This window comes from Lissotriton helveticus, chromosome 5_1 (genome assembly GCF_964261635.1).
Source record: "Lissotriton helveticus chromosome 5_1, aLisHel1.1, whole genome shotgun sequence".
In the NCBI taxonomy this organism is placed as follows: Eukaryota; Metazoa; Chordata; class Amphibia; order Caudata; family Salamandridae; genus Lissotriton; species Lissotriton helveticus.
The window spans coordinates 1,378,124,659-1,378,152,644 of NC_136065.1; the positions used below are offsets into that span (position 1 = coordinate 1,378,124,659).

Genomic DNA, 27,986 nt, shown 5'->3' on the forward strand with positions numbered 1-27,986 from the left:
CTAGCTCTGCCGGCACCTAGGGAAACCTAGCAAACCTATACATTTTCAGAAACTGGACACCCAGGGAAATACAGGATGTGGTGACATGTCTGGCTCTCACAAGGTTCTGTTACCCAGAATCCCTTGCAAACCTCAAACTCTGTTTAAAAAAAACACATTTCCTTATATTTGTGTGGTGCACAGTTCTGGAATCTGCATGGATCCACTAAATTCCACCCACTCCGCTTTCCTCAAAATCTTCCGAGAAAAATTGTACCACACTTGTGTTGGTAGACCTAGTGCCCGCGGCAGTAAACGGCCCAAAACCCAATGTGGACACACCACATTTTCACAGTGAAAACTGACCCTTTTATTGCAAAGTGCCTAGCTTTAGATTTTGAACCATAGCTCTTCCGGCATCTAGGGAAACCTAGCAAACCTATACATTTTAGAAAACTAGACACCTAGGGAAATCCAGGATGGGGTGACTTGTCTGGCTCTCACCAAGTTCTGTTACCCAAAATCCCTTGCAAACCTCAGAATTTGTAAAAATAAACACATTTTTCTCACATTTCTGAGGTGAAAAGTTCTGGAATCTGTGTGGATCCACAAAATTCCACCCACCACGCATTTCCCAAAGTCTTCCGAGGAAAATGGTCCTGCACTTGTGTGGTTAGGCCAAGTGCCCGTGACAGGAAACGGCCCAAAACACAATGCGGACACACCACATTTTCACAGTGAAAACTGACCCTTTTTTGCAAAGTGCCTAGCTGTAGATTTTGAATCCTTGCTCTGCCGGCACTTAGGGAAACCTAGCAATTATTTTCCTCACATTTCTGTGGTGTAAAGTTCTGGAATCTGCGTAAATCCACAAAATTCCATGCACCTGCATTCCCCAAAGCCTTCTGAGAAAAATGGTACCTCACTTGTATGGTAGGCCTAGTGCCTGCAACAGGAAAAAGGCCGAAACACAATGTGGATACACCACATTTTCACAGTGAAAACTGACCCTCTTTTTGCAAAGTGCATAGCAGTAGATTTTGAACCAAAGCTCTGCCGGCACCTAGGGAAACCTAGCAAACCTATACATTTTGAAAAACTAGACTCCCAGTCAGGGGAATACAGGATGGGGTGACTTGTCTGGCTTTCACCAGGTTCTGTTACCCAGAATCCCTTGCAAATCTCAAACTTCGTCCAAAAAACACATTTTTCTCACATTTCTGTGGTTGAAAGTTCTGGAATCTGCGTGGATCCACAAAATTCCACCCACCCCGCATTTCCCAAAGTCTCCTGAGAAAAATGGTACCTCACTTGTGTGGGTAGGCCGAGTGCCCGCGACAGGTAATGGCCCAAAACGCCACATGGACACACCAGATTTTCACAGTGAAAACTGTCCCTTTTTTTGCAAAGTGCCTAGCTGTAGATTTTGAACCCTAGCTCTGCCGGCACCTAGGGAAACCTAGCAAACCTATACATTTTCAAAAACTGGACACCCAGGAAAATACAGGATATGCTGACTTGTTTGGCTCTCACCAGGTTCTGTTACCCAGAATCCTTTGCAAACCTCAAACTTTGTTAAAAAAACAAATTTTCCCTACATTTCTGTGGTGGACAGTTCTGGAATCTGCCTGGATCCACTAAATTCCACCCACCATGCATTTCCCAAATTCTTCAGAGAAAAATGGTACCGCACTTGTGTTGTTAGGCCAAGTGCCCGCGACAGGAAACGGCTCAAAACACAATGTGCCTAGCTGTAGATTGTGAATCCATGCTCTGCCGGCACCTAGGGAAACCAAGCAAACCTAAACATTTCTGAAAACTGGACACCCAGGGGAATCCAGGGTGGGGTGACTTGCCTGGCTCTCACCAGGTTCTGTTATCCAGAATCCCTTGCAAACCTCAAACTTTATTTTAAAAAAAACAAATTTTCCTTACATTTCTGTGTTGGAAAGTTCTGGAATGTTCGTGGATCCACAAAATTCCAACTAAAGTCTTCAGTGAGAAAAGCTACCTCACTCGTGTGGGATGGGCCAGGTACCCGCGACAGGCAAGGGCCCAAAACGTATTGAGGAAACATCAAAATTACCTATCACAAAACAACTTGGTTTTGCAAGGGGGGTCACCTGGGTTTTTGGCCCTGGGCTCAGCAGCCATCTTGGGAAACCTACCAAACCCATAGATTTCTGAAAACTAGACACCCAGAGGAGTCCAGCGAGGTATGGCTTGCATGAGCCCCCAACGTTTTCCTACCCAGACTCCCCTGCAAACCTCGAATTTATCTGACAAAACTACATTTTCCACATATATTTGGGTTTACCCAGACCCCCCAACGTTTATCTGGGTAGGAAAACGTTGGGGGGTCCACGCAAGTCATACGCCGCTGGGCTCCGCCGGGTCTCTAGTTCTCAGAAATGTGTGGGTTTGATAGGCTTCCTAAGATGACTGCCAAGCTCGGGGCAAAAAACCCAGGTGACCCTCCTTGCAAAACCAGGTTGTTTTGTGACTCCTGGTGGGATGAACACTCTTCCTGAGAAGTCCAGGGCTCTAACATCCGACACCCGTCAGCATGACACTAGGACAGGAGCATTCACAGCTTAGCCGACAGTTCCTTAGGGGACAAATACTTGTTAGGCTGCCAAGATTGGAACAGGTATAAAACCTCATTGGCATCCCATAGAGAGGAGTACCTGGGTTCTGGAAGTAACTTGCAAATCATCTGGTGTTCCCCGGCAAGGGCTCCCTGAATGGGCATTTGACCAGCAGAGATCGCTGACCTGTAAGAGATAATAGTATGGTACGCGAACACTTGGGCCGCCAAGGAGGCCAAGAAATTCATGATAGCTGCCATTTCGCACCCCATGGGATCATGGTAATTCCAAACACACCAACAGACCCATCTGGCGCATGTGGACTTGTAGCGATTGCTTGTGCTGTCAGCCCACGCGGCTCCCAGTAACTTCTGAGCATTGCTCGATAGGCCTGAGACTCTCCAATGATGCCCGAAATCAGCCAGGCCACCAATGGAATCCGCCCCTGCTGGACTAGAGGATGTGAATTGCCCTGGGGATCCTTCAGAATAAACTGATCTTGGGGTAGAGCGATTGGACAATCCCAGGAAAGTTCCAGAAGAACTGGATACCATACTTGAGACCACCACCACCAACATCGCAAACGGGGGAAAGACTTAGCCCGTCTCCCCGGACCAATCCTGGATTAATGCATCCAGCGCTGTGGCCATAGGGTCTGGTTTCCAGCTGAAAAACCTTGGTAGTTGGTGATCCAGACGTGATGAGAACAGATTTATTGCGAAAAGGCACCACACAAGGTAGAGTCTCTGAAATACTGGTGGATGGAGTTGCCACAGGATCATGACTAGCTCCTGGAGCAACGGTCTGCTACCACATTTGAAGCCCCTGGGAGATATTCTGCCATCACTGAAATATTGTGAGATAGGCAAAATGTCCAAAGCTCCTTGACTCGCCAGAGCTTTGGACTTTGTTCCCCCAACTGATTGATGGAACGGACTGGCGAGACGTGGTCTATCTGCACATTGCAAGCTATTTTGTCCTTCGTCCAACATTGGATTGCGAAGGTACCCGCCGTCAAATCCCGGCAGTTTATATGGAGGTTGCTTTCTGTGGCAGACCACTTTCCTCCTGTAAAGGAGTCTCCGCATTGTGCTCCCCACCCAGACTTGCTGGTGTCTGACTCTAATACTAAGTCCGGATCGCAGCCGATTACAGGCCTCCATGTGCTCCAGCCACCATCTCATCTCCGTGCACACATCTTCTGTAATCGGCACCTGATCCGAATACTGCAGATCTTTGCGCAGGTGAGTGGCTTTCAGGCGTTGTATCGCTCTGTAGTGGAGCGGCCCTGGAAAGATTGCCTGGATAGACAAGGAAAAAAGCCCTACCAACCCTTCTATTTGCCTCAATGAGGTGGAGGGACACCCCAGCATTCTCCTGAACTGTTATGTTATGTTATGTTATTTATTCTTTTATATAGCGCAACGGTTACTCAAAAAGAGTGTCCCGGCGCTTTAGGTAAAGGGGGCTGCTTCGCAATAACATAACACAGTAAAAAGAGAGTACAGAACAGACGCATAAAAACAAGGGCTACTAAAAATACCTACTGGGTGAACAACCAAGTTTTAAGACCTCTCCTGAAGTCAAGAAGACTCGAAGCCCCCCTAAGCGGAAGCGGAAGCGAGTTCCACATCTGTGGGGCCAGAAGGCCGAAAGAACGGCCACCCAGGCGCGCTCTCTTCACTCGTGGCACAACTGCCAAGAGTAAGGATTCAGACCTCAAAGAGCGGGCCGGATGGTAAAAGGCCAGTCTCTTTTGGAGGTACTTTGCTCCCACCGCATGGAGAGCCTTATAGGCCAAAGTCATAGCCTTAAAGGCGATCCGTTTGCGAATGGGCAACCAATGCAGCGTACGCAATAGACCCGCAGCACCGACACGTCTATTTAGACCATAAATGGCCCTGGCCGCCGCATTCTGCGCGACTTGAAGCCGCTGCAGCAAGTACTCTGGAAGGCCCAGGTACAGAATGTTGGCATAATCCAACCTGGAGCCATTCAGAGCCTGCACAGTCACCTTCCTGTGTTCCTCCGACAAAAGAGGCAAGAACCTCCGCAGCATCTTTAATAGACCGAAACAGGTACCGGTCAGCCCAAGGATCTGGGCTTTCATCGTCAGCCCCTTGTCCATCTTGACCCCCAAGTTCTTAGCCATAGGGGAGGAACAAGACGGAGGAAACATATCAACGGGCCACCAGGCCTGCCAGGCCGGCTCCGAGTCACACCCGAAGAAGAGTACCTCAGAATTGCACTTGAGGCTGTTCTGTTGGAACCATGCGAACACAGCCCCAAGGCAATCCCGGATACTCTCCCCGTCAAAGTCTGCCCCTCTCTTACAAGAAAAGAGGAGCTGGGTGTCGTCGGCATACGATACGATCCGGGCACTGAACGACTCCGCCACCGCCGCCAGAGGGGTCATAAAGATGTTAAAGAGGGTCGGGGTCAAAATAGAGCCCTGAGGGACCCCGACTCCCAAAGGCGGCATCACGGCGGTGTCAGACGGTGTCCAGACCGTTTGCCGGCGGCCGGCTAGAAAGGAAGCAAACCAGCTGAGCACCGTCCCCCGAAGACCAATCTCATAGAGTCTTGCGAGAAGGCCATCATGGGGGACGGTGTCAAAAGCCGCCGACAAGTCCAACAACACCAGCATGACTTTGCCCCCGGTATCCAACACCCCTTTGATGGTTTCAGAAACCTCAAGGAGCGCGGTCTCGGTGCTCCGGTTTGAACGGAAGCCGGACTGGGTGTCGTGCAAGATCTCATGGGTCTCCAAAAAGTTGGAGAGCACCGACTGAACATGTTTCTCCAGTATTTTTACGAGGGCCGGCAATAAGGAGATAGGCCTGAAGTTGGCTAGGGCCTTCGGGTCGAGACCCGGTTTTTTAAGCAACGGGATGACCATTGCCTGTTTCCAAACTGGCGGCACCACTCCCTGACTCAACGAAAGATTCAGAAGAGGGTTGGCCAGTGGATTAATCACTTCCGCCATCTTACCCAGAAGCTTGGCTGGGCAGGGGTCAAGTGGAGACCCAGATTTCAAATTGCCCATAAGCACTAAGGAGGCAGAGGCAGGCAAAGATGGAAACACAGCCAATATAGCGCCGTGCGAGGCCAGAGGAAATCTGTCAGCCACAGGTATAAACGGACCAACGGGTGCTCCAGAAGAAAAAGAATCCTGTATAAGTTTTATCTTGCTTGTGAAAAAACAGGCAAGGTCCGCCGCCCAGGATTCTACGGGCACCTCTTCAGATGTAGTGGTCCGAGGAGAAATAAATTCTCTAACAATGGTGAAAATCTCCTTGCAGGAATTGGAGGCCGCTTCGATTCTCCCAGCAAGATAGGCCTTTTTTTCCAGGCGGATGTCCCGGTGGTACGCCTTGACCACTGCCCTATAGGCCGACCGATCCATGCTATCATAGTGTGCCCTCCAGGCCCTTTCGGCTACCTTACACTGCTGCCGCTTAGCCCGCAGTGCAGCGGTAAACCAGGGGGCCGACACCCGCTTCGGTGTCAAGCGGGGGGGCAACACCGGGGCCAGGTCGTTAAGCCTGTCAGAAAGCCAAGCTTGCAGGGACTCCAAATCCCTCTCCAGCTCACCAGAGAGAGGACAAGGATGATCCAAGGCGGCCAGAGCCAGCATCTCCGGAGTCACTCTATTGAGCGCTCTGAACGCACGACCCCGTTGCTGTGGGGCAGAGATAGACGACCTGGAAGCGTCACTGATCGCAAATTTGGCCAGCCAATGATCAGACCACAGAACCGGGAGAATCTCTCTCACCACCAGAGCAGAAGTAGAAAAGACCTGGTCTAGAGTGTGACCCTTAACGTGCGTCGGCCCATGCAAATAGGGGAGAAGGCCCAGCGGGGTCATGGCCTTGGAGAGCTTAATAGCAGCGGGGTCGGACGGATCATCCATCCGAACGTTGAAGTCTCCAGCTACTATACAATGTTCAGCTCTGAGGGCCAGTCCCAGCAGAACCGAGTCAAGGTCTTCAAAGAACGTTCCAGGCGGGCCAGGAGGTCGATAGACTAGTAGTCCCTTCACTGATTGGTGCGGCGCTAGCACGATTGAAAACGCCAGCGATTCAGAGCCGCGGATATCCTCCGCAGGCAGGATGGTACACAGCGTGCCCTTCTTCACCACCAGTGCGACCCCTCCGCCCCTACCCCTGGCTCTATCCTTCCTGAAGATGTTATACTCAGGCGGGATAGCCAACGTCACGTCAGGGTTGGAAGAATCTCCCCACCAAGTCTCGGTCAGCATTAGACAGAGTGGCTTTTCTGTGTCGAGAAGCTCAAAGATGTCCTGTGCATGACTGCACGCCGATCTGGTGTTTAAGAGCATGCAGGAATACTCAGCTCCAGCTATGTTACTAATGGGGGCAGATGGCAGCGCACGGTTGGGGCGCCAGCCACAACAAGGGCAGCGAGACTTGCCTCTATGGCGCCCGGGGAAAACAGAGCAACAGCCGCTCTCCCGATGATTTAGAGAGCGCAGCTCTTCACACGAGTAGCGCAAAGTTAGTGCAACGGATTTGCACATGATGGATAGCAGAGCCCCACCCGCCGACCGGAACGCCGCCGGGACGCTGACGGGCACAGACGGGCAGGACTCTGGCTTGACTCAGGCGCGAGTCAGGCGATCCCGCTGCGCGATCTCGCTGCGCGATCTCGCTGCGCTCGCGAGGGAGCTTTTATGTAGGCGAACATCCACACCCACCGAGCGCTAGTCCGCTCGTGGTCACCGCCCCCCTCCCGGCAAAACACCACTCCAAGATGGCGGCCACTCTTTTTCCACCCCGGGACCCGGACCCGCTACAACAGCGGTGGTCACCACGATTACAGTGCGGGTATGAGGGAAGGATAGCCCCGCTCTAAAATCAGGGGATAAGCAACAAAACCAAAACGCAAATATTCAACAGGTAAGATTAAAATAAGCAGCGCGATGTTTAAAGCGCAAAATGCAGAGCGCTATGCTGAGCAGCCTTTACCTAAGCGAGGGAGAGCCTGGAACCGGTCGCCTTATGTAGGCGAACATCCACACCCACCGAGCGCTAGTCCGCTCGTGGTCACCGCCCCCCTCCCGGCAAAACACCACTCCAAGATGGCGGCCACTCTTTTTCCACCCCGGGACCCGGACCCGCTACAACAGCGGTGGTCACCACGATTACAGTGCGGGTATGAGGGAAGGATAGCCCCGCTCTAAAATCAGGGGATACTCCCTGCGGATAGCCCTGCTCTAAAATCAGGGGATACTCCCTGCGGATTTTGGTCATCTTCCTCGCGGGAAGACTCGGGGTGCGGGCTACTACATCTATGACGAACCCTAGAAAGGCCACCTGCTTGGAAGGTTTCAACAGCGACTTCTTGAGGTGCAGGGGGCGGAGTGGGCACTGCTCTAAGAGCAGAATGTCATCTAGGTATATAATGAGATGACTGCCCTTCGCCGTCAGTGTCTCCACCACCGGCTTGAGGACTTTGGTGAAGCACCACAGGGCCTAAGAAAGGCTGAAGGGGAGAGACGCAATCTCGCTCTTTCAACTTGAACTGAAGGAACCGCCGATGTGGGGGAAAAATAGGGACCGCCAAGTATGAGTCCCTCAGATCCAATCTGGCCATCCAGTCATTGGGTTGAATGAGGTCCTGCAAAAGATGGATGCCCTCCATCTTGAAATGGCGATAAACCAACCACTGGCTGAACTCTCTTAAATTTATCACCGGTCTCTGCCCACCGTCTGTTTTATCAACCAGGAAAATATTGCTGAGGAAGCCCCTCGGGTGGAGGCGTGCTGATACTATCGCTCCTTTTTGCAGCTGATTTGCTACTTCCTGATCTATGAGGGTAACCTCATCTTGTGCAAAAACCAGCAGACGGTGGTGAAACTCCTAAACAGGGGACCCGATAAACTTTATATGGAAACACCCATGCGTCGGAGGTGATAGATCTCCAATTGCGTGCGAAAACCACCAACCTGCCGCCCACCTTTAAGTGAGGAAAGGGGGAAAGGCTCACCTGATGTGGCCAGGGGTTGGCCGCAGGCTGCTTCTCTGCCACCATGGCCTCAGTAACCTCTTCGTAACTGGAAGAATTCCTGTCTGCCTGGATCTTGGGCTTTCTTGCTACCTCTTTGAGGGCTTTGGGTACAGAAGCGGCCGGCCGAGCACCCCCTGCCAAAGTCGGCCCTGGCAAAAATTCTAGGATGAAACACCTTCTTAATGGAGGCCTGCGCTTTGTCTAACGATGTAAAAGTGGCTACAAACTTAGTGAGCTCTTTGATAAAAGGGTCCCCGAAGAGCCCTCCTTGTGCCACCGTGCCAGCTTCTGAGGAAGCCAAATCCCCTAATTTGGGATTAACCTTTAGGAAGAATGAACAGCGACTCTCTGTGGAAAGGGCACAATTGGCATTGCCCAAGAACACTATTGCTCATTGCACCCAGTTTGAAATCCTCTTGGGGGAAAGAGGGGTGCCCGCCAGTTTGGCCTCTTCTGTTAACTCCAGGATCTTAGTAATGGGTCTCGATATGTCTAATAATTTGTCTTGACAAGACCTCCATGATCTATCGATCCCCTTTTTTGGGTCCCTAATATACTTCTGTAGGAAGGTGGCCATTTTAGGATCCACTTCTGGTGTCAGTGCCACCTTGCCCGGTAGGGCGGGGCAGGGGCCTACTGCTTTGAGGCAAGCTATTACCTCCTTCTCCAGGGGTTTGCAGAGACGCCTGGCTACAAACGCTAAGACCTTGGCGGAAGGTTCCCATTCTGAGGACCGGGGGTGCACTAGGTCTTCAGGGACCAACATGTCAGATAGCTCCTCTGAGCCTTTTGGGCGTGCCTAAGGAGGGAGACCCAATAGGACGCCAAGGTCTGGAGAGACCTGCTTTGTCCGCGGACTCCCCCCAAAGAATCCTCCCAATCATCTTGCAGGCTGGGAGCCTCTGGGGTCTCCAGGACTGGAGTCTGCGGGCCTGTGTCCGCTCTAGTTAGGAAAGCCCTCTTTAGGAGCTCAAAAGCCCCCATATCCATACCTGGGGCGCTTTTGCTTACATAGATTGTTTCGGTCTTCGCTACATTGCCCCCAGTGCCAGGGGCAATGCCAACTTGGCACACATGTTCTGGGGCTGCCCTGCGGTTATGGCCTTATGACCTTATGGCCAGGGGTTACTGAGGCACTATTTAAAGTGATGGGTCGTGAGGGACTCCTCACTAAGGAGGGGACACTACTGGACCAATTTACACAGAAGAAAACACAAATGTTAACAAATAGATTCCTGAATCTGGCCCTCCTCATAGCCCATCAGTCCATAGAAATGCACTGGAAAGCGAACATTCTCTCGAATTTACAACACTGGTGCGCGGCCACCAATAAATAGGGCAAGGCTGAAGCAGTGGCACTGAGACAGAAGGAGGTCCAGGGATTGCGGAGGGTCCCTATAACAGTCCTGTCGGAAGGGTTACTAAACAAGCTCCAAACATATAAAGATTCCCTTGCACCCTAACTGGGTAAGTTCTTTGCCCTATGCGGTGACTCCTTTACATATCACTTTGCCATATTGGCTGGTTGACTCCTCTGGCTTGGCCATGGACCCCGTTGGTCGTTATTTGCAGGGAGTTGGGGGGATTGCCCTCTCCCGTAGGGAGACATGTGAGAGCTTCATACTGTTGGGAGACGGGAAGGAGAAATCTAACCGCTGGTTGTGTTTGTTTTCAATGTAGAGCCTTAATGAGGAAGCACTGCTTAAATGAATGTAAGTGATTGCTATCCCATAGGGATGTAATGTGAATAAACCCCCCCCAGTTGTATTCAGATAGTAGATGATGTAAATTTTTGTATTACTGTTGCGAAGTAATGAACCGAGTGCTCCTGATGAATCAATACCAATATCAAGCCATTTGTTGCATTTAACTGATTCATGATTGATATCCTCCTGTAGCACATGTACTGAGCTGAACATGAATAAAAATTGTAAACAAAAGTACAAAAGCAATAAAACCCTTTCTTGAAGCTGCAATTTTAAACGTCTCCAGATGGTACAGAACTATGCTGTGAGGCTAATCCTGAATCAACCGAGGCGACTTGCAGCTACTCCCCTACTCAGGAAACTACATTGGCTTCCAGTCACCCAGCGCTGTGCATTCAAAACAGGGTGTATGATATTTAAGTCTTTGCACTGCAAAAGCCCCAAATTCATTGACCTATTAATCACCAGATACATACCACCCCGCAACCTACGCTCACTCCACCAGGGTTTCCTCCTGACGCCTTCTTTTAAACTTAAGCCCGCTGGAGGTCGTAGATTTGCAACACTTGCCCCCTGCTTATGGAACACCTTCCCTCCTGGAGATTCGGAACTGCCAAGACCTCCTCTCTTTCCGGAAAGCCTTGAAGACCTGGCTCTTCAGACAAGCATTTCAATAATCTTCCATCTCTCATCTACGTTTATGTTACTGTTGATCTCAGCGCCAAGAAACCAATCGGTGATAGCGCGCTTAACAAATACCTTAATAACATAATAACATAACACATTTTACTAGTCATTACTAGGTATACCTCGCAAGTCTAATGCAAAAACATTTGTATTCTTACTCTAATGATTTGTGCTTATTTTCAGTAAGATAAATGAATATACCAACACTGGTTTACAATGAGGAATTCTCCATATCCTCTTGAAACAATGGTGCTCTGTAAAGGGATCTCTGGTCTCTTACTTCTCTTTTCTGCAAACAACGCCAGGATGCTGCGGTTGGAGCAGCTGTTGCGCTCCGCAGAACCCCATAATTCATTTGTTCATTCATTCAATCAGCATTGTCATTTAAAATATCCTGAGAGTTATGAAAATTGTTTATGTAACCTTACTATACATAGGGACTATCAGTCATTAACGAGTGAAAGTGTCTAACAATTTCTATTTTGAGGGCACAGTTTTTTAGGTGTATGCGCATGGGAAAAATGCAGTCACTCAAAGTGAAAGCATTAATGGCTGGAGTGGGCTTGTCTGTTGATCTATACCTTCTGCTGGGTTGGGAGACAGTATAATGTGAGTGACATGTCAACAGACCAATGTTGAAAGAGTGTTGATTGGGATCCCCTATATATATATTTTTTTTAATGATATTTTTTGGAAACCTAAGTCTAGCAAGCTGTCTTTAGGCCACACCTCAAACAGTGCTTATCATTTGAGGGGAGACCTATCTCGTTCTTAGAAATCTTGGGAACAACAATGCCATATTCAACCGCGTACAAAGTTACAAAACCCCATTGAAAGGAATCCTAACTTATGAACCCGTTTAAATAACCATATAATATCAAAATGTGGACATATTATCACTATGGACTCACTTTGCAAAATTTTGGAAGACTGTACCTACAAAAGCGATTCTTAAAATAATCTTGGGTAGTGTGGTGTACTTTACAGCCATAGTTCTATTCGGCTGCTTTTATTATACTGTTTTTCCACTTTTTGCCACTCACTTGAGCACTGCCTCACCTCACTTTGCACAGGCAAAACACTTATATTTATAAATGTCTAAATAGTCAGCTGATGTGATTTGTGTCACATCTCTTACCATTTTCAGAACTCAACATAAATCTACAAATCTTACAACTCTTTGTCAGTATGCCTGCCATCAAATAGTCTGGAATTTATTTAAGTCGTTATTATGTGAATTTTTGCCTTTCGGCATACAGGTGACTGCACACTAATATTTGTATCCCCCCCCCCCACATGAAGATGTGCCCGTTGTTAATGTAATTCTTCAGAATCTAAAGTTGTTAACAAGCACAAAATAAATACCTCAAAAAAGAGTGTTGCATTGGGTGGGATTTTCGGGACACTGCCGGCAGAGCCATAGGCATACTCTGGTTTACACTGCAAAAGGCAAATCTCCCCTTTCGTCATGGTGGCCACACCAATGTCCCATGCTTTGATAACCTGTCCTGAAAGAAAAAAAAGAATTCATTTAGGTCCACTGTAGTTTCAGATGCGTTTGCAACAAAGGCATACATTTATCAAACATACTCAATACCAAAACACCTTTTTGGAACAGAGGTTCTTCTCCCCTTTTAAAGTCAAACCCATCCAGTTTATTTAAATGAAAATTAGGGCCGTCATTGCGCTGGCTGTCGGATGAGTGTCTGACCGCCATCGCTGCAGGATGGAGACCGCCTGACAGGTAGTCGGCAGCTCGTCCCATCATATTACAATTCCACTGCTGGGAAGGCAGTTGGAAACATGCATTTTACTATTGCGGCTTGTGCTGCAACTGGAAAAGGGCCGCAGCACAAGCAGCAATAGTAAAATGTATGTCTACAAACACCACGTAGTGCCAGGCACATGGTACATGGATGTTTGGAGGGGCACAACATGTGCACCCCTGGCTCCAAAGTGGAGGTCCACAAGGGACGGGGGCCCTGCTAGGAGCCTCCAAAATCCCTTTCTGTCTGCCTTTACATGGCGGTGGGACTGCCATGTAAAGCCTGAGGGAAAGGGACATCCTAATCCCTACAGGGATGCCTCCGCAGGCACCGCCGCCATTGTTGGGAATAAGCTACAACCGCCATCCTGACAGGCTCCTTGAGCCAATCGAAGGTGGCGGTATTTCCCCTCGCCCAAATGCTCCGACTGGCGTATCCTAATCCGGAGGTCGAATCAATACACTGAATGTCGGATAGACTGCCACGGAAGGCCTGTCGGTGGCGGTTCACCAGACATCCTAATGAGGCCCTTAGTGTGTCTCTTTATCTATTGGGACAGAATATAAGTCCCAAAATATCGTGTGGACAAGATATCACATCAAGAATATGAAGGACAAAAATATAGTAAAGGTTAAGTTTCTATGGGTAAGAACAATTTTACCATATAAAACTCTACATATAAGTACCATGACTATTCATCTATCTTCAAGGTATGTAGATGTGGAGTTAAGAATAGTAAATCTATACTTACCTATTTGCATGTACCGTCTTTATATTTTGGTCCTCGATTTTTTTGACACGATGTTCTGTCCACATGATATTTTAGCATCAATATTCTATCAGGCAGGCCATTTTTGTTAACAAATATATATATTAACAAAGAACGAAAAACCTGGGGTGGGCCCCAAAATACATAGAACAAGTCACACTACTCCATAAAAAAACCTACTTCCTCGGTCTAGTTTAAATATTTTTCTCATAATGCCAGTACAAGACATGCAGTTTCGATACGGGCAGGGGAAAGTGGAGGGGAAATGGCGCCAAGGCAGAGGAGCAGGGAGCGTATTCAGGAGGCAAGGAAGAATAAAGGAATGCCACAGAACAAGTGGACCTCTGCTTTATTATGCAATAGCCCAAGTTCCACGTAACGCAAGACTCTGGCATGGTGATGAATGGGGCTATAATTAAATAAGAGAGCATACTTCACACAGAATACCAACTAGAATGAAATGGAAGTAAGTCACAAAAGTATCTCTGGGAGTTCCTTATGCCCTCCAAGAAGGGCTGAACCGCCTCAGTTTTGGAGAAGAACAATAGTTACTTACCTGTAATCTGTGGTTCTCCAGTATTGGTGTCTTTCATAGATTCACATGCCTGAATCATTCCCCGTCATCGGAGTGGGAGTCCCACTGTACATAAAAAAGCAATAATATGCATATAAGAAACCAAAATCCTTGGTGATAACAAACTAGGAAGTCAAGTAGCCCTAAGCTACAGTGCAAAAACTTCCACACTCGTGACTATCCTAGTCATTTAGTATAGACCAAATTGCAGCCAATCAGGCGCCAGCACCCACTAGAATGCTCTCCCCAGAGACCCAGGCTCTCAGATTTTCGGATGTACGACATTACAACGCATGCTTTTACATCACATGCTTTTACAACGTGAGTTTTACAACGCATACCATTACAACGCATAGTGCTTTGGGGCGCTGGATAGTGAATTATTTAATTTACTATTCCAACTCCAGTCCCCGTGGATAGTAGGGAAGGTGTTGGATAGTAAATTAAATATATTCCCTATCCTAGAGCGCCCCCCAGTGTAAAACCTAAAGGTCGGGGACAATCGATATGTGCCCGGCGGTATCGCCTCTTTAACCCACGAAACATTAATCAATGAAGAGGCAGGCGCTGGAGACTGGAAGGCAGGAAACAAGGTTTTATTTTCTCCGGAGGAGAAACACATCAGTTGGACAGCAGGTATCGTTCTGAGGTGCTCTACCCGCATCTCTGAGGCCTGGCCTCTTATACACAAGTTTGTCACTTTATTGCATGTAACACATTCTCGTCAATACTTTGATGTACGGAAAGACATTCCCGGGATCTCCCCCTCGGGCCCGTTCCCACACACATTTACAGTAGAAGTCCCCACCCCGGTCACAACAGGTGATGGTTATCGCGCAGCTGGATATTCCGCCGATTCATGGAATGTGGGAGGTTCGATTGGATCTCGAGGGGTGGGGGCTTTGATCAACTCGGGGGTCCTTTGATGAGGGAAGCTTCCTACTGTACGGAGAGGGGCGAGGAATAGTATCGGCAGAGCTAGGTGTTGGCCTGGGGGCAAGGAAGACAAACGGGCACAGGAAAAGGGGGTTTTTGTATCAAAGGGCCGGGGACTATAAAAAGAATGAAGGGAGGGGTCGCGCTGGGAACAGGATGGGGCTTTGAGGCAGAGCTGCGCTGAAGAGGGGTTTATGACTCAAAAGCATGTGCGAGCGGGGGGGGGGGGGGGTTGGTCAGCGTGCAGGCTTGGTGAGGGCGAAGGGCTATGTCGGGGGCCAGCGGCATGCAAAAGGGATGGTCCTGATCGAGGCACCTAAAATGGCGGGCGCGCACGACAAAAGTGTGGCATCAGGGGAAAAGGCAAGATGGCGCAGATAATGTTCACCAAACCGTACTAATTTTCCACAGTCCTCCCTTTAACATATTCAAGACATCTTGCTGATCTATTTCCTATTCAAGTCTATTATGGTGGGCATAAGAAAAAGCAGTAGGAACCCAGGTGAAGGAGTCGTAAACATTACATTTAAGATCTCTAGTTTTAGGAGGCGGGTCTATTGATAAACTTTGATAAACTTGTTAGCAGGAAAGTCATAGTAATGTAATACAAAAAATGATTCTGTAGCGGGCAGTGAGTACATTGCATACAGGTTATTATATACGGGCTCTATATATGTTTGGTTGGAGCATAATCAATACAATGGTGGCTGGGAGAGAAACGAGACGTAGCAAAAACGATGATTGAGGGTGTCAATGTTCGAAGTTAATGAGTTCTCAGTACTGTTTGTCGTCCTTTGTTGGCGCTGTGGAGCACCGGCGGTGGAGCTAAGGGTCCAGCTCTATTCTAGGTCCCGTGTTGCAGGGCACGACCTTTTCCTCGCGTTTCTGGTCAAAAAGGTCCTTTTCGCCCTGTGTCCTTTGGAGTCGATAGTCAAAAAGTTCAGGTGGAAGAAGAGTGTAAAAATAGTCCATAGGGTAGGTCGGAGAAAAAGGGGGATGGAGAAAAGGCCAGACCGAGAACAGACTAGGGGAACGGAAAATTTCAGGTTGGCGGGCTCATGACCGAGTTTAGGGAGCGGGGACCTTTCGGCACACATTTGAACATTAGGCAGGGGCATCAGGTTAGCCCTTTCCTCTCACTTTGTCGGAAATAGTGCCTCGTCCTGCAGCTCCTATCTGTCGCGGTCTCGCCTCGGCCAACGTCGCAGGTGTTCCAAGATCTGTAGTCAGGCCACGTGCTCCCACATCCGGTCCTTCTTTCCTCCGACAGTCGTACCCTTAAATGAGTTCGAAAAGACAGTCTTTAGAGAATTGGCAGAGGAAGGTAATCACATAAGTCTATTTCTCTCCCAGCTCCAGGTAAATGAGAATAGAAACGTCCGTTATATTAGGGTTCACAACTGACATATAAATGATCGATGGTGGGCCTGCTGGATTTACTACGACTTTCCTTCACAACTATTTATTATAGTCACAACAGTTCATCTGATGGAGACCCACCTTCGTAATACAAGCCTGACAAAGCTATACCATTCTCCAGGGGTTTATATTTACAAAGGGTGTTGCGAGCTATCAACATGGTACTAATAGGTATCTCGTTGAGGGACGAACATAGGCTAAACATCTTTCATCTTATCAATGCATCCTGCCTTTTAACTAAACATTTTCGCTTTTCAACAAGGTTCATTGTAATGGTTTTCTTCGCTTAGGTCTAGTCCTTAACTTTGTAAAACATCATTCTGGTTCCTATGCAGCCTCTCACGGCCTGATTACTAAATTAGAAAAGACAGGGGTCTCATGGGAAGAACAACTAGGGGCATAGAAAACTGCAGTGAGGGACTATCATCTTGCTTTGTGTTATGAGGGCATTATTTAGCAGAAGGCCACAGTTCGGTTGGTAAGCGTTCAGTGATATTTTTCGAATTCCCAACTCTGTAGTTCGCTCATCAACAAATTATTCCTAGGAACAATGGCTGGCTTGCGTTAGTCGTAAATTGACCCATCTCTTACAACCGGGGGTGAGGGACAGTAAAAATCTCATCTAGGGCAGCTGATACAAAACTGGGTGCGTCCTGGGAAGATGGGAAGGTTTCGATTACCTTTACGGTTTGGGGATTGCGACAATTCAGAACGGGGAAGGTCGCGTTATCTGGGGCACTCTATTCCATCAGGGGAGCAGCTGACATGTAGTTCCCTTATTACGGGTCAGATTAGGGAACCTCAGTCGTCTTACCTGTCCTTTCCCTTATGGTCAATTCTTGGTTTCGTCAATTTAGCAGAAAGGAGAGGTAGTGACACGGTCTCATGGTGATTTTATTACAGACAAGTTTTGTGCAAATACTGGCGGTATTTGGAGCCAATTGGGTGGTGCGCTAGGGGTGGCAGTACGCCAATTTCGGAGCTAATCGCTCGGAAGAGTGGGAGTGTGAAGGAGAGAGAGAGAGAGAGAGAGAGAGAGAGAGAGAGAGAGAGAGAGAGAGAGAGAGAGAGAGCAACAGCAGGCTAAATAGTACACGTGCGACATGGAAAGTGGCAGTGTATTTATGAAAGGCTATTTAATGCATTACACAGCAAAGGGCATTTACGGGTCTGCGTTAGAATCTTGAAAGCATGCAGTTTGAGGCGGACGAGCATTAGTCAGGGTAGAGGGGACATGCTTTGAGAAAGAGGAAAAAAGGGTACCACTGTGTCGCATTTTCTTGCATTCTTGGTCCTTCGACCAGTTGAGTCAACGCTTCAGTCACACACACACATTCTCTCATAGTTTCGAACATACGTGACATGGGTTCATTCGTGCAGCATGGGTTAAGGGTGATCATTTTTTCATCAGATCATACTAAATTTATGGGCTCGTTAGCTACGTGAGTAGTTTGTGGGCCTGCTTAGGCGCCACCTTGCAGCGTTGGTCCGCTTCGCGTATCGGACGGGGCGAGGCTTCAGATCCTCGCCATACCTCGGTTGCGGCCCCTGATGTAACCTGTAGAGGGAGGGAAAAGAGGGGAAGGGAGGGGGGACAACATTCGCGCATATCAAATACATGTATTCGAGAGTCCTTTACTTACCTCATACTCGTCTTTCCTCCTCGGTGTAGAATCCCTGGGGTATGGTTTCTGGAGTCGGGGGTGGGGGGCCAGTGTGTCCTTATAGGTCGGGTGCAGGGAAACGTAAAAAGGAAACCAGAGGTACCTAGTGCGAGGTATCTAGTTCGTAGATGTATCTCACTATCGGGGTCCTTAGATCTCCTTCAACGCTGTGACGTTCTAAGGTTCTTCAGTTCTTTGGTCAGCTCTGTTCCCTAATACCTTTGAGCGTCGTACTTTATAACATTTACATCGTTTTATTTTACCCTTCTTTTATATTCCATCATTTATACCGTTTCGTTTTACCCATCCTCAGAAGTCGAGGTCTTTCTCCACGCGAGAGTTCATGAGTCAGTCGCGTACCTTGAAGGCAGAGTATCGTGTCGTAGATCCGATCCTTCCTCCGGGGCTGGGCAACCATCTTCTAATAACCTTAAAGAGAGAGCAGAGTAGGGTGCACAGAAAAGAACTCTCCCGCCGATCCCACATTTTTAAATAAAGCATGCAGTACCCGTTCATAATTTCGAAAAACCTTTATTTTGCAAAATCATTTCAGTACGTGGATTTATGAGGGTGCAATCGTATTTGGCCGGACACGGCAATGGCTAAAGTGCGTACAGTGGGGGTGTTGTTTTGCAGCAATAAAAACATTCTATCAAGTGGTTGGGGGATCAGGGGGCATTTTATTTCATAATAGTCAGACTAGTGGCAATCAGATTTCCTATATGCATACCGTGTGCGTGCGTCATAAGCGAGGTTATACATCAGCTATAAAAAATATAATACATCGTACATTTGTAATCAACATTTTTAACGGGGTCCTTTTACATGTTCGTCGAGTGAACTCTCCTTCTTTCTCGTCAAGTGTACAAAGGATCGTATACATGTCTCAGAACATCAAGTTTTTTTTTATTTAGCAAAAAGAAACACCACGAGGTGTTCGTAGGTTCCTATTGATACCGGCGCCATTTTGGGCGGGGCCGGGTCAGTCCGGAAGTAGCATCAGGAAAAAGTTTCCTACAACCGGCGGTTGGACCAGAGTCCTTTTCGGCAGTTCTAGAATTCATGCTAACAGAAGGAGTGGCAATGTCATGTTTATTTCGCTGGTGATCAAGGCAGTTGTCCCTTACCGGAAGCCTGCAGGGGCTGAGGGCTCCGCCGGGGACCTTCGTAGACTCTTCAAGGCTGTGGAGATGCTGTCGGAGGTGGGAGCTCGTGCTCCGGTGGGCAAGCGACCGAGTTACATTGCCGTTCAAAGTTACTCTAGCGGCCGAGGCCCGCCTTCTAGCGGACCCAGACGCCATTTTGAGGCCCTGCAGTAGTCCCCTCTCGTCGAGTCTGCAAGAGTGGAAGAGACCTTCCTGAGGACAAAATAGGGAACGGAACTCTGTGTCGTGGAAGCGGGACGTTCGGCTGGGGTGCAGCTGTGATGCCCCCACTTGGGGGGCGAGGGAGACTCGTTCGCGCCGTCTCCTTCTCCCGGTGCACTCCAGGCCGCTCCCTTTCATGGGCAGGCACGATGGTCTCTCCACACCCTGTGCTCCACAAGGCCCATGCCCAGTGCTACGGAGGTATGGCCACCTGCAGCGCACATTCGGTGCTGCACAAGTATCGGTGCAGCCATTGCATATTCGGTGCTCCGAAAATATGGGCACCGTTGCATGTTCGGTGCTGCGCAAGTACTGGGGCGCCACCATGGTATGTTCGGTGCTACGCAGGTGTTGGCACCGCCGCCTGGCTGGGGGAGTTCGGCGTTGGGCCGGGGGCTGGGAGACCTCCTATCTATGGAGGTGGGAGAGGCTCATCCGCGTCGCCTCTCCCTCCCAGCCCAACTTGGACTAAATTCCATGGAGGTACGAACAGGACATCCCGCCGTCCAGAGTTGCCGCGGCCATGGTTCATGACAGAAGTGGCGCCCGGCGTGTTGCTGCTGCCACAACGGAGGAGAAAAGGAAGAGGTGTCTCGTCCTTCTCTGGGCCGGGCTTCCTTAGGTTATCGGCTGCAGCCGGATCCAGCTGGCCCCGGTCCCTGGCCATGGGTGGTCGGACCGGGGGGGGGACATGTGGCGGGACTGCCTGCAACTATCCAGGGCCGCTGTGGCTGGGCCAGGGAGGCATGTGGCGGGACTGCCTGCAGCTACCCAGGGCCGCTGCGGCCGGACTCCGCTGGCCCCTGCCTCTCCTCCGGCTCCCCCATATGTTAAGATTTCCTGACCGAGTGTTGGCAGCGGGGCCCGCCTTATATGGGTTGCCGCCGGTTGGGCGTAGCCGTAACCCTGCCCTACTTTGGAAGGTTCCAGAATGTGGGGGGGGCGAATGTTCTGTTGACTTTCATTTTCTACAGTTTACCGTTCTTGTTTCTAGCGTTATTGTTTCTTGCTTGTTATGTTAAAATAAAAGTTCGTGTTCATCAGTGGCTTACTGATTTCGTTTCCCATTCCTTTCTTTCCAGGTTGTTTCAGGCTAAAATTTCTGTTAACAGAGTTTATGTAACACGGAAGCACGTGCAGAGGGATGACGCAGATTCATACATTACGTACACACAAACTCAGACGGGGAGACAGTAAAAGTATGACACACAAGATCCAAAGACAAACATAAAAACAGTTATTGGCCATAATTATCTTTTTCCGTCTGTTAATTTAGAGCTAGGCTGGGTTCCCGTCTTTACATTGTCCGACCTAGGAAAACTCGAACATGTCGCTGAAATTGTTCTGGCGAAATCTGTGCCATCGGGCATAATCAAACGTGGTGGTTCTATCTGGTCTGTCCATGTGAGTCTGATTCTTCTTTGTCTCGCGCCTTTTCCCTTTCTGTCGGCCTGTTATTCCTGTCGGCCCTCTATTCCCACTCTTGCTCAGCAGAGTCGGGCATTGTGCTTTCCAGTGTCCGACACATCTACAAAAAGCGCATTGGTCTTGCCCTAAGTCTGGCCGTCCTGCGCGTAGTGTCGGGGGATAACTTTCGGGTCGTGGTGTCCAGGGGTTGTCCTGTCGATATATTTCTCTACCTGCTCTGTCCTCGTCTTTTTTCTGTCGTTGCATTGCCTCTTTGCGCCACATACCGAGACTGTCGAGCATAATAGGCGTTGTCTTATTATTGCGAAGAGCTATTTCTAACGTTTCTATTTTATCAAGCTCAAAGGATCCTACCAGTGGCCACTGTTTGTCTTGACTTTCTTTGGTATACCTGTGCCACAATTTATTATAGGCTATGGTAACTAATCCATAGTTTATGAACATGTCCTTATTAGGGGTGCCTTCCAGCGGAGCTAGATGATCCACCTCTAATAAACGGTCCGGGCTGAACCAATTATCAATCAGTGGGGAGAAGACAGACATGACGGCTCGCAACGAGGGACAAAAAGTCAGCACTGCCTATCTTATCACTGTGCGCAAAGACTAGACAGAATATTTCTATTCTACGTTGTTTGCAGGCAGTGAATACCTCATGAACCAATAATAAAGAATAACCAATAACAAGGAACAACCAATAATAAATAAAAAATAAAATAAAATCAGTGGGGAGAGTAAGTAGGGCGCAAAAGTCTGCGTCCTCTACCCTTTCACTATCCGTAAAGAGGAATCTGTTATTTCCTGTTTACAGACAGAGAATCTCCAGAAGACAATCCGTGAACAGTAGTTCGGGGTCAAAGAACCCAGTTAATCAGTGTGGGAGAGGGAATCTCCCGAAAACCGTTAATAAATAATAGGATTCAGTGGGGGAGAAAAATAGGCACGACGGCTGCGTTACCTATCCTTCACTGTTTGCAAAAGGGAGAGAGCCTACTGTTTCTCCGCGTGCAGACAGTGAATCTCCAAATAAGTTAACAAAAGAGTAATACTAGTATTTTCTTGAACAATCAGTCAATTATTTTGCAGTTTGTCGTGTTTACACGACCTTACCGGACCGCATGGACAGTTTCTTGTCTTCCGAATCCAGCGCCCGATCGTCCTCTTTTTCTCGTATTCCTCACAGCACTCCTAATGGTTCCCAGTCAGGACCGTAGATCACTCGAGAGAGGTCTGTTCGGAACTAGTGAAGTTCGGATGATCGGCTGCCAGACGAGGGTCTATTGGGCAAGAGCTCTCCCGATCGTTGCAGTCGTTCACTCTGTCGTCAGGACCTCTCCCACTGGATCCACGAGTCGCTGATGGGCCCCACGCTTGGGACGCCAATTGTAAAACCTAAAGGTCGGGGACAATCGATATTTGCCCGGCGGTATCGCCTCTTTAACCCACGAAACATTAATCAATGAAGAGGCAGGCGCTGGAGACTGGAAGGCAGGAAACAAGGTTTTATTTTCTCCGGAGGAGAAACACATCAGTTGGACAGCAGGTATCGTTCTGAGGTGCTCTACCCGCATCTCTGAGGCCTGGCCTCTTATACACAAGTTTGTCACTTTATTGCATGTAACACATTCTCGTCAATACTTTGATGTACGGAAAGACATTCCCGGGATCTCCCCCTCGGGCCCGTTCCCACACACATTTACAGTAGAAGTCCCCACCCCGGTCACAACAGGTGATGGTTATCGCGCAGCTGGATATTCCGCCGATTCATGGAATGTGGGAGGTTCGATTGGATCTCGAGGGGTGGGGGCTTTGATCAACTCGGGGGTCCTTTGATGAGGGAAGCTTCCTACTGTACGGAGAGGGGCGAGGAATAGTATCGGCAGAGCTAGGTGTTGGCCTGGGGGCAAGGAAGACAAACGGGCACAGGAAAAGGGGGTTTTTGTATCAAAGGGCCGGGGACTATAAAAAGAATGAAGGGAGGGGTCGCGCTGGGAACAGGATGGGGCTTTGAGGCAGAGCTGCGCTGAAGAGGGGTTTATGACTCAAAAGCATGTGCGAACGGGGGGGGGGGGGGGGTTGGTCAGCGTGCAGGCTTGGTGAGGGCGAAGGGCTATGTCGGGGGCCAGCGGCGTGCAAAAGGGATGGTCCTGATCGAGGCACCTAAAATGGCGGGCGCGCACGACAAAAGTGTGGCATCAGGGGAAAAGGCAAGATGGCGCAGATAATGTTCACCAAACCGTACTAATTTTCCACACCAGCGCAAAGCGTTGTAATGGTTTGCGTTGTAAAAGCTGCGATGTAAAAGCATTGCGTGGTAAAAGTTGCGTTGTAAGTGATGTTTCCCCAGATTTTCTCTTGCAAAGGAGTGAAGCAATAATGTATCGCCTGAAGAGCCTCTGAGGGGAGGTGGGCGGGTGCATGTGAATCTATGAAAGACACCAATACTGGAGAACCACAGATTACAGGTAAGTAACTATTGTTCTTCTTCAGTATTTGGGTGTCTTTCATAGATTCACATGCCTGAATCAAAGTAAATAGCAGTATACATCATCTTGCCTCTAGACGCTTTTTGCATTACAATGCTAATGTACATTTTCTAATCAGTATGACACAAAAAACAAATGCGTCTAGAAGAGCATAGAGGAGGAGGGAGAACAGAGGCTCACCTTATTTAAAAAGATTGCGAAGCACTGCTCGTCCCACTGATGTATCAGCATCGCTGGCAGCATCCAAGCAATAGTGCTTGGTGAAGGTATGAGCGCTGGACCAAGTTGCCGCCCTGCAGATTTGATGGAGAGGCACTCCAGCAAAGAGGGTGTCTCGTCCTTCTCTGGGCCGGGCTTCCTTAGGTTATCGGCTGCAGCCGGATCCAGCTGGCCCCGGTCCCTGGCCATGGGTGGTCGGACCGGGGGGGGGACATGTGGCGGGACTGCCTGCAACTATCCAGGGCCGCTGTGGCTGGGCCAGGGAGGCATGTGGCGGGACTGCCTGCAGCTACCCAGGGCCGCTGCGGCCGGACTCCGCTGGCCCCTGCCTCTCCTCCGGCTCCCCCATATGTTAAGATTTCCTGACCGAGTGTTGGCAGCGGGGCCCGCCTTATATGGGTTGCCGCCGGTTGGGCGTAGCCGTAACCCTGCCCTACTTTGGAAGGTTCCAGAATGTGGGGGGGGCGAATGTTCTGTTGACTTTCATTTTCTACAGTTTACCGTTCTTGTTTCTAGCGTTATTGTTTCTTGCTTGTTATGTTAAAATAAAAGTTCGTGTTCATCAGTGGCTTACTGATTTCGTTTCCCATTCCTTTCTTTCCAGGTTGTTTCAGGCTAAAATTTCTGTTAACAGAGTTTATGTAACACGGAAGCACGTGCAGAGGGATGACGCAGATTCATACATTACGTACACACAAACTCAGACGGGGAGACAGTAAAAGTATGACACACAAGATCCAAAGACAAACATAAAAACAGTTATTGGCCATAATTATCTTTTTCCGTCTGTTAATTTAGAGCTAGGCTGGGTTCCCGTCTTTACATTGTCCGACCTAGGAAAACTCGAACATGTCGCTGAAATTGTTCTGGCGAAATCTGTGCCATCGGGCATAATCAAACGTGGTGGTTCTATCTGGTCTGTCCATGTGAGTCTGATTCTTCTTTGTCTCGCGCCTTTTCCCTTTCTGTCGGCCTGTTATTCCTGTCGGCCCTCTATTCCCACTCTTGCTCAGCAGAGTCGGGCATTGTGCTTTCCAGTGTCCGACACATCTACAAAAAGCGCATTGGTCTTGCCCTAAGTCTGGCCGTCCTGCGCGTAGTGTCGGGGGATAACTTTCGGGTCGTGGTGTCCAGGGGTTGTCCTGTCGATATATTTCTCTACCTGCTCTGTCCTCGTCTTTTTTCTGTCGTTGCATTGCCTCTTTGCGCCACATACCGAGACTGTCGAGCATAATAGGCGTTGTCTTATTATTGCGAAGAGCTATTTCTAACGTTTCTATTTTATCAAGCTCAAAGGATCCTACCAGTGGCCACTGTTTGTCTTGACTTTCTTTGGTATACCTGTGCCACAATTTATTATAGGCTATGGTAACTAATCCATAGTTTATGAACATGTCCTTATTAGGGGTGCCTTCCAGCGGAGCTAGATGATCCACCTCTAATAAACGGTCCGGGCTGAACCAATTATCAATCAGTGGGGAGAAGACAGACATGACGGCTCGCAACGAGGGACAAAAAGTCAGCACTGCCTATCTTATCACTGTGCGCAAAGACTAGACAGAATATTTCTATTCTACGTTGTTTGCAGGCAGTGAATACCTCATGAACCAATAATAAAGAATAACCAATAACAAGGAACAACCAATAATAAATAAAAAATAAAATAAAATCAGTGGGGAGAGTAAGTAGGGCGCAAAAGTCTGCGTCCTCTACCCTTTCACTATCCGTAAAGAGGAATCTGTTATTTCCTGTTTACAGACAGAGAATCTCCAGAAGACAATCCGTGAACAGTAGTTCGGGGTCAAAGAACCCAGTTAATCAGTGTGGGAGAGGGAATCTCCCGAAAACCGTTAATAAATAATAGGATTCAGTGGGGGAGAAAAATAGGCACGACGGCTGCGTTACCTATCCTTCACTGTTTGCAAAAGGGAGAGAGCCTACTGTTTCTCCGCGTGCAGACAGTGAATCTCCAAATAAGTTAACAAAAGAGTAATACTAGTATTTTCTTGAACAATCAGTCAATTATTTTGCAGTTTGTCGTGTTTACACGACCTTACCGGACCGCATGGACAGTTTCTTGTCTTCCGAATCCAGCGCCCGATCGTCCTCTTTTTCTCGTATTCCTCACAGCACTCCTAATGGTTCCCAGTCAGGACCGTAGATCACTCGAGAGAGGTCTGTTCGGAACTAGTGAAGTTCGGATGATCGGCTGCCAGACGAGGGTCTATTGGGCAAGAGCTCTCCCGATCGTTGCAGTCGTTCACTCTGTCGTCAGGACCTCTCCCACTGGATCCACGAGTCGCTGATGGGCCCCACGCTTGGGACGCCAATTGTAAAACCTAAAGGTCGGGGACAATCGATATTTGCCCGGCGGTATCGCCTCTTTAACCCACGAAACATTAATCAATGAAGAGGCAGGCGCTGGAGACTGGAAGGCAGGAAACAAGGTTTTATTTTCTCCGGAGGAGAAACACATCAGTTGGACAGCAGGTATCGTTCTGAGGTGCTCTACCCGCATCTCTGAGGCCTGGCCTCTTATACACAAGTTTGTCACTTTATTGCATGTAACACATTCTCGTCAATACTTTGATGTACGGAAAGACATTCCCGGGATCTCCCCCTCGGGCCCGTTCCCACACACATTTACAGTAGAAGTCCCCACCCCGGTCACAACAGGTGATGGTTATCGCGCAGCTGGATATTCCGCCGATTCATGGAATGTGGGAGGTTCGATTGGATCTCGAGGGGTGGGGGCTTTGATCAACTCGGGGGTCCTTTGATGAGGGAAGCTTCCTACTGTACGGAGAGGGGCGAGGAATAGTATCGGCAGAGCTAGGTGTTGGCCTGGGGGCAAGGAAGACAAACGGGCACAGGAAAAGGGGGTTTTTGTATCAAAGGGCCGGGGACTATAAAAAGAATGAAGGGAGGGGTCGCGCTGGGAACAGGATGGGGCTTTGAGGCAGAGCTGCGCTGAAGAGGGGTTTATGACTCAAAAGCATGTGCGAACGGGGGGGGGGGGGGTTGGTCAGCGTGCAGGCTTGGTGAGGGCGAAGGGCTATGTCGGGGGCCAGCGGCGTGCAAAAGGGATGGTCCTGATCGAGGCACCTAAAATGGCGGGCGCGCACGACAAAAGTGTGGCATCAGGGGAAAAGGCAAGATGGCGCAGATAATGTTCACCAAACCGTACTAATTTTCCACACCAGCGCAAAGCGTTGTAATGGTTTGCGTTGTAAAAGCTGCGATGTAAAAGCATTGCGTGGTAAAAGTTGCGTTGTAAGTGATGTTTCCCCAGATTTTCTCTTGCAAAGGAGTGAAGCAATAATGTATCGCCTGAAGAGCCTCTGAGGGGAGGTGGGCGGGTGCATGTGAATCTATGAAAGACACCAATACTGGAGAACCACAGATTACAGGTAAGTAACTATTGTTCTTCTTCAGTATTTGGGTGTCTTTCATAGATTCACATGCCTGAATCAAAGTAAATAGCAGTATACATCATCTTGCCTCTAGACGCTTTTTGCATTACAATGCTAATGTACATTTTCTAATCAGTATGACACAAAAAACAAATGCGTCTAGAAGAGCATAGAGGAGGAGGGAGAACAGAGGCTCACCTTATTTAAAAAGATTGCGAAGCACTGCTCGTCCCACTGATGTATCAGCATCGCTGGCAGCATCCAAGCAATAGTGCTTGGTGAAGGTATGAGCGCTGGACCAAGTTGCCGCCCTGCAGATTTGATGGAGAGGCACTCCAGCAAAGAGGGCTGTTGAGAAGGAGACCGCTTTCGTAGAATGCGCTCGTGGCAGAGATTGTAACGGCCTTCCTGCTTGCTGGTGGCAGAGACTGATTGCTGAGGATACCCAGCGGGCTATAGTTTGTTTGGATACAGCATGTCCTTGACGTATCTTACCATATGCTACAAAGAGCTGATCTGTTTTGCGTAATGTAGCAGTTCGTTGAAGATAAAATTTCAGGCATCTTCTGATGTCCAGAGAATGTAATGCCTTTTCTGCTCTTGTTTGAGGGTTAGGAAAGAATGTCTTTAAATGCACTGGCTCATTAAGATGAAAGTCAGCTGGGACCTTAGGCATGTAACTTGGGTTGGTACGCAATATCAAAGAGTTTGAAGTGAACTGCAAAAATGGAGATTTCATGGTGAATGCTTGAATATCACTGACTCTGCGTGCTGATGTCAAGGCTAGAAGGAGAGCAATCTTCCAGGACAGAAATTTAAGATTCACCTTATGAATAGGTTTGAAGGGTGCCGCATAAGTTGAGAGAGCACCACATTCAAATACCAGGAAGGACGCGGACGTCGAACAGGCGGGAACATTCGGAATAGGCCTTTGAAGAATTGTTGGATTATTCTGGA

General features: G+C 48.8%; 1 protein-coding gene across 8 annotated transcripts in view; it reads right to left on the minus strand.

The window, feature by feature from the left end:
- FKBP5 (FKBP prolyl isomerase 5) overlaps positions 1-27,986 on the minus strand; it is a 796,880-nt gene that overhangs the window by 476,879 nt on the left and 292,015 nt on the right. For all 8 annotated transcript variants that reach the window (XM_078644330.1, XM_078644336.1, XM_078644335.1 and 5 more), the window contains one exon: positions 12,357-12,499. In XM_078644330.1, coding sequence (XP_078500456.1) covers positions 12,357-12,499 — 143 coding nt within the window. The remainder of the gene's footprint in view (positions 1-12,356; positions 12,500-27,986) is intronic.